This window comes from Rhipicephalus sanguineus, chromosome 6 (assembly GCF_013339695.2).
Source record: "Rhipicephalus sanguineus isolate Rsan-2018 chromosome 6, BIME_Rsan_1.4, whole genome shotgun sequence".
In the NCBI taxonomy this organism is placed as follows: domain Eukaryota; kingdom Metazoa; phylum Arthropoda; class Arachnida; order Ixodida; family Ixodidae; genus Rhipicephalus; species Rhipicephalus sanguineus.
Genome location: NC_051181.1, coordinates 124,434,166 through 124,441,383, shown reverse-complemented (window position 1 = coordinate 124,441,383; position 7,218 = coordinate 124,434,166). Strand labels below are relative to the sequence as shown.

At 49.9% G+C, this 7,218-nt stretch overlaps 1 protein-coding gene across 1 annotated transcript in view; it reads right to left on the bottom strand.

The window, feature by feature from the left end:
• Positions 1-2,065: 2,065 nt before the first annotated feature.
• The window catches only part of LOC119396337 (uncharacterized), a 40,655-nt gene continuing 35,502 nt past the window's right edge, over positions 2,066-7,218 (bottom strand). The window contains exon 8 of the mRNA XM_037663515.2: positions 2,066-2,323. Coding sequence (XP_037519443.1) covers positions 2,216-2,323 — 108 coding nt within the window. The 3' untranslated portion in view covers positions 2,066-2,215. The remainder of the gene's footprint in view (positions 2,324-7,218) is intronic.

Below are 7,218 nucleotides of genomic sequence, written 5' to 3'. Positions count from 1 at the left end.
TCCGAAAACGTAACTGCATGCAGTTATTAGGATATCAAATTGGGCTACTTCGTACAGACTGGTACAGACTAGTCAAACCAGCCGTTAATATGGTGCTGTTATTTCCGAAGGTTATATCCAGGCATAGATTCCTTTTACCTGGGCTTTGTAGAGTTCCCGTAGATTGCGCGTATAAGCCGCTCAAGGACTTTTTTAAAAATTTAGAACGGGGTGCGGTCAATATGCAAACTTCGCCTTCAGATGTGCCTTCGCGGCAGCGCGAATTGCGCCTGAAGAAGTGGTTTCACGGCAGCTCATACAACCATGCCGTGAAAACTTTCCTTCAGGCGGTTCACACGTGAAAAAAGACGTACGTATATTGGTTCGTTTAGAATGCTAAATTTCTAGCCCAAACGGCTATCCAATATCGCAATATTCAATAAAATATTCGCACAAGTTTTCTTTAACAGAATCTATCAGTACAGTGTCACTCCGTCTGCAGCAACATTTTAGATAACGCTAGAAGTGATGTGCTTCTAGCGCTTCAAATGTGCTTCTCAGTAAGAGAAGCACATTTGAAATGAGGTGTACAATATATCAAATGTGGAGATGGACAAGAGTTCGATATACGCGTAGCGCACTTTTATTCTTTGGCATAGCATATCCACAGGGTTGCGACAACTGTTCGTTATAGCAAAATATCTAGATTCGTCTTTATTGGCATGTAAATTCCAAAGATCACCATCTGCTTGCTGTAGTGTGCACCATGCCACCATGGTATCGACGATGTTTTCAGATGCCTTTGAAACAGTCTGGAGGACAATTATTGTGTCATGCAACTTCATTTCACAGCTGCAAGGGCGCACTCACTGCATCCCACTCCCTTGGAGGCCATGCACCTTAGCAGCTCCAATTACCAGCTGCATTTTGTTCTAGTAAGTGAACCGTGTCAAATACACTTCCAAATGTTCACCCCGACAATGACGGATTCAACTTCCATGCCTTCCTTAATGTGCACAGTTAGTTGGGCTTCTGGTTGGTGTGCTACCCTAGCATGGTGGTAGCATATTTGGGTAAGCATAGTGCGTCTAGACGCAGCACCTCGTGCTTTTATGCTCTTGTGTGGCTGAACTGTGGCATCTAATACCACTATCATCATCAGCAGCACGTAGCCAGTCAAACCCGAGGCTGCTCACAGCGCGAACCTCACCTGTCGGGCGAGCCATGCTCTTTACTGGGGATAATTATTGAGGTATTAGATACCACATAAACATTGCAAGCATGTAAAATGAAAGATGTAACAGGTGTCAACTTATTTACCATCGAACCAGCAGCTAGTGTGACATGGTCTTGTGAGCAGTCAGTGCACTGCTTGCAGTCATGACCATCAAATAAGCATGTCACATACTGGAAGGAGAAAGTTGAATACCTTGTGATTTGATAATGACGTAATCTTACCTCTCCAAACTGCAGCAGTGACTCATTCCGTTTGTCTGTCATTGACCCTTTCCATTGCATGCCGTAGTAGCTTAGCAGCTAAGGTATAGCACTGTTGAGCTCAAGGAAGTGGATTCCATTCTACGCCATGGCAGCCGACTCGTGAAGGGCATGACATGCAAGACCACTCGTGAACTTAGGTTTAGGTACATGTTACAGAGCCCCAGGTGGCCAAAATTAATCCCAATCTCCCTGCTACCATAGGCGTGCGCATAATTCCCCTTCAGGGGGGTGAAGGTCCATCGCAGTGCTCCCCCTCCCAATTATGTCATTGTATGGCACTAACATTGCGCCCCCCTCCCCGAGTCACAGCGTCTCCCCTCCCTATTATGTCAATGTGCAAGGCTGACTTTGTGCCCCCCCCCCCTATTAGGTGAATAGGTGGGGTGGCCACCCCCCCCCCTGCCCCCCCTGTGCGCACGCCTATGCCTGCTACGTATTATCATATTCTGGTTCTGGCATGTCAGACACCAGACTTTCATATTTTCATAATTTAAACCAAACCTCACATAAACTTCTTATCTTGTTCAGACCAGCTACGTGCCATATGCAGCAGACCAAACATGTTGAAACAAAAGCGAAGTACTATACAGAAATATATTTATTACTTACAGTAATGAGAATGTGCCGCTGTTAGCTTTGTTACACAGTTACACAAACCTGTTAACATGCTACTCGTATCTATCAGTGTGATAGCTGAAGCCTTTGAACACATGCCAGTGTGGAACATTTTAACAGCCTAGGAAGCAGCAGTGGTAGGAGTGCTGTTCGAATCCTGAAGCTTTTTTTTAATTACCCTCCACTTCAGGGCCTTTCTGGTCGCGGTGAGGCGCCGCATGAAGAGACTCTGCAAAGCACAGAAGAGAAGGAAGAAGTATAATAAAACAATTTGCGTCAGCATATCATGCGAGATAAGGAATCGCTTGTACTTCTATGAGAAATCTTTCAGAGTCAGTTTAAAAACACCCCGGTTTGTAAAGGAATCTCGTCTACTTACAGGTTTTCAAAATACACCCGGAAAGCTACTGTTACCAAAGAGTTTTCGAGAACAAGTGAAATCATCTTTCTTATATCCAGTGGTAAGCAAGCACTGGCCAGGAAGCACTGCAACAATTTGAGCATCCTACTAAAATATGCTAACAGTGTCCAATAGGGCAACCATGAAAACAGTATGATGTCCCGTACAGTTGCAGGCATGCGCTCCGATAAATATTCATAACACCCCGGCACATTCTAACGTGCGCATTCTAAGAAGCGCATGATCTGCCAGCTCCCAGACAGATCAGCCACTGGACACATGTGCCTCAAGGTGAATGGTGAATTTGTCGGTACAAGACCAAAGAATGCCCCATTTTCTCTGTCCACGAGATCCTGTCCATTTTCTCTGTCCATTTTCTCTGTCCATTTTCTCTGTCACGTGGTCGTGACGTCGACGAAGACAGCAGTCGGCGTTTGCAGAATGAAACTGTTTATTCGGCCGAACTTGTGGCCAGGAAAATGACAACTAGAACTACAGCAATACACGCTGTACAATGATAGCGGCGAACAGGGCGTTGTCCGTCGATCAACTCACAAGCGATCAAGCGCGTCGGCTTTTATACAGGCGCTATCGAACTTTCAGCAATATCGCTGGGTGGCGGCGTTATCTCTAGACAAAGCTGGAACATTCGCGTGCGGCGCGCAATCTTAACAAACCGATCTACAACAATCGCGACGCTTCTAGAACACTACTTCGCGGACAGCATCGAGCGTTGATAACCGTCCCTGCCGGTCAAACCCCGAATACATCAAAAACAAGACAAGAAATGGGCGTGGCATTGCCCCCTCTGAAAAAGCATCGTCCCGATGCTTGTGAAAGAACATAGAAGAGGAAAAAAAAACGCCAGGCCTGCGCTGAAATCGCAGCACAGTCACAGCGAAAGCTGGAAGAGCGGCGTTTCTAGAGCCCGTTGTAAGCTCTCTTGGGGCTACAATAGAAGTACACTAGAATGGTACCCACTACGCCATAAATCACAATTTTTGTGAAGTTGGGAAGCACCTACTGAGACATTATTCATCATTCTGCGGAGAAGCGAGGCACCAGCTACACGTCTGTAAGGCATTATGTGTACTTTGTTGACGCGACGACGGATGACGTTGAAGAATTATGGCTCAGCCCTTTGTAATGGGTTGGAAGCTTTAAACGGACCACCAGTTATGCAGTTTGCATTGGGTGACGCCCGGTCGCTATTTCCCTCTCCCGTCATCCCGTCATGCTGTATAACACGCGTTGACGTGGGAGAGAGACGGGGGGGGGGGGGCGAAGACCTTTACTGAGACCCCGAGGAAATGGATCATGCGCTTATGGGCTTCCTTGGCAACCAATACAAGTGCACTTGCGAGGAACCCACTACGCTATAAATCATTGTAATTTTACTGAGACCCCGAGGAAATGGATCATGCGCTTACGGGCTTCCTTGGCAACCAATACAAGTGCACTTGCGAGGAACCCACTACGCTCTAAATCATGGTAATTTTACTGAGACCCCGAGGAAATGGATCATGCGCTTATGGGCTTCTTTGGCAACCAATACAAGTGCACTTGCGAGGAAACCACTACGCTCTAAATCATGGTAATTTACTGAGACCCCGAGGAAATGGATTATGCGCTTATGGGCTTCCTTGGCAACCAATACAAGTGCACTTGCGAGGAACCCACTTCGCTATAAATCATTGTAGTTTTTGAGAAGTAGGGCAGCAGGCACTGTGCCATTTTTCGTCATTCTACGGAGAGCCGTGGTACCTGCTAAACACATGTGAGGCATGATGCGCACTTTGTTGATGCCGTGCCTGATGACGACGAGACTTATGGCAGAAACCTTTGTAATGGGTTGGAAGCATTCAACAACCTACTCGTTGCGCAATTCGCATTGTGCGACGCCTGCTTAGAGAATTCGCGTTGTGCGACGCTTGGTGCTTATTTTACTCTTCTACCACGCTATATTGCATATGCTAATGTGGTTCCTTCCCGAAATGAAGCCTGTATAGGACCTTTTTGCAAAGCAGTGTCAAGCACCGGCATGGCTCAGAGGTTGAATACTGGGCTCCCACGCAGAGGGCCCAGGTTCGAACCTCGCTCCATCCTGGAATTTTTTTCTTATTTAGTTTTTTTCTTATTTCGAGCGATACTGGTTACGGACACCGGCGGCGGCGGCGGCGGCGGCGGACAACTACGGCGCCAAAAACGGCGGTGAAATGATCTCATAACAGCTTTCGCTGTAAAACAAGTGCATACACAACTAAATTACAATAACAAAGGAAAAAATAGAGTCCCCAGGCTCGCTAACGCGCAAAAAACGGCTTAAGGCGCACGACATGGACGATTTCAGGTCGCGCACGGTGCCGCTGAGAGTTCGTAATGCCATCAGGGACAACCTCATAGTCGAGTGCGCCGAGGCGTCGAAGTACCCTGTACGGTCCGAAGTATCATCGAAGAAGCTTCTCACTAAGTCCTCGTCGGCGTATTGGCGTCCATACCCATACACGGTCACCGGGCTGGTATTCCATGTGGCGTCGTCGAAGGTTGTAGCGGCGACTGTCAGTCGTCTGCTGGTTCTTGATCCGTAGGCGGGCGAGCTGTCGTGCTTCTTCGGCGCGCTGTAAGTAGGTGGTCACGTCGATGTTTTCCTCATCGGTCACGTTTGGTAGCATGGCGTCGAGCGTCGTTGCCGGGCTCCGTCCGTAGACCAACTTGTATGGCGTCATCTGCGTCGTTTCCTGTACGGCCGTGTTGTACGCGAAGGTCACGTACGGAAGGATGGCGTCCCACGTCTTGTGTTCGACGTCGACGTACATGGCCAGCATGTCGGCGATAGTCTTGTTTAGACGCTCGGTGAGGCCGTTGGTCTGTGGGTGGTACGCGGTGGTGCGGCGGTGGCTTGTGTGGCTGTATTCCAAGATCGCCTGAGTTAGGTCAGCCGTGAACGCCGTACCTCTGTCGGTGATGAGAACCTCTGGGGCGCCGTGTCGCAAGACGATGTTCTCCACGAAGAACTTGGCTACCTCGGCGGCGCTGCCTTTGGGCAAGGCCTTTGTCTCGGCGTAGCGGGTGAGGTAGTCAGTCGCTACGACGATCCACTTGTTGCCGGAAGTCGACGTCGGGAACGGCCCCAGTAGGTCCATCCCGATTTGCTGGAACGGCCGGTGAGGTGGTTCGATTGGCTGCAGAAGTCCCGCTGGCCTAGTCGGCGGTGTCTTCCGTCGCTGGCAATCTCGGCAAGTCTTGACGTAGTGGGCGACGTCGGCAGCAAGGCGTGGCCAGTAGTATTTTTCCTGTATTCTGGCGAGCGTGCGGGAAAACACCGAGGTGTCCAGCCGTCGGGTCGTCGTGTAGGGCCTTGAGGACTTCTGGTCGCAATGATGAGGGCACGACGAGAAGGTAGTCGGTTCGAAGTGGCGAGAAGTTCTTCTTCAGGAGAACGCCGTTCCGTAAGAAAAACGACGGCAGTCCTCGCTTGAATACCTTCGGGACAACGGCGGTCTTGCACTCGAGGTACTCAATAAGGCCCCCCAGTTCCGCGTCGGCCCGTTGCCTTTCGGCGAAGTCGTCGGCACTTATAGTTCCGAGGAAGCAGTCGTCGTCGTCGCCTTGCGGCGGCGCGTCGACGGGGGCACGAGACAGGCAGTCGGCGTCAGAGTGTTTTCGTCCGGACTTGTACACAACGGTAATATCGAATTCTTGAAGCCTGAGACTCCATCGTGCGAGACGACCTGAAGGGTCCTTCAAGTTAGCTAGCCAACATAAGGCGTGATGGTCACTGACAACTTTGAAGGGCCTGCCATAGAGGTAGGGGCGAAACTTTGAGGTAGCCCAGAGAATGGCAAGGCATTCCTTTTCTGTTGTGGAATAGTTTGCTTCTGCCTTGGATAGTGACCGGCTAGCATAACTGATAACCCTTTCAAGCCGTTAGTCTTTTGCACAAGGACGGCACCGAGTCCTACGCTGCTTGCGTCGGTGTGTATTTCTGTATCGGCGCAATCGTCGAAATGCGCAAGTATGGGTGGCGTCTGCAGGCGTCGTTTAAGTTCTTGAAAGGCTTGCACTTGCGCCGTTTCCCACCTGAATTCCACGTTATTCTTCGTGAGAAGTGTCAGTGGTTCGGCGATCCGTGAAAAGTTTTTGACGAAGCGTCGATAATAGGCACCTAAACCGAGAAATCGGCGCACGGCCTTCTTGTCGGTGGGTGGCGCAAATTCGGTGATGGCAGCTGTTTTCGCGGGTCTGGCGCACTCCAGACTTGCTGATCATGACCCAGAAAACAAGAGCTCGTCATACGCGAATCTGCACTTTTCTGGCTTCAGGGTCAGTCCAGAGGTCTGATTGCTTGAAGTACTGCCTCAAGCCGCCGGAGATGCTCGTCGAAGGTCGAGGAAAACACGACGACGCGTCCAAATACACAAGGCAACGTCTGCCACTTCAATCCGGCCAGTACGGTGTCCATGACACGCTGAACGTCGCAGGTGCCGAGCAAAGACCGAAAGGCATGACTTGAACTCAAAGAGGCGTGGGTGTTATAAAGGCAGTCTTTTTCGGTCTCTCTCGTCGACTTCGATTTGCCAGTAGCCGGTCTTGAGGTTCCATCGACGAAAAGTACGTCGCGTTGTGAAGTCGATCCATGGTGTCGTCTATTCGTGGGAGGGGGTTACACTGCCTTCTGGGGACTTTGTCAGGCGACGATAATCGACGCAAACAACGAGACGGTC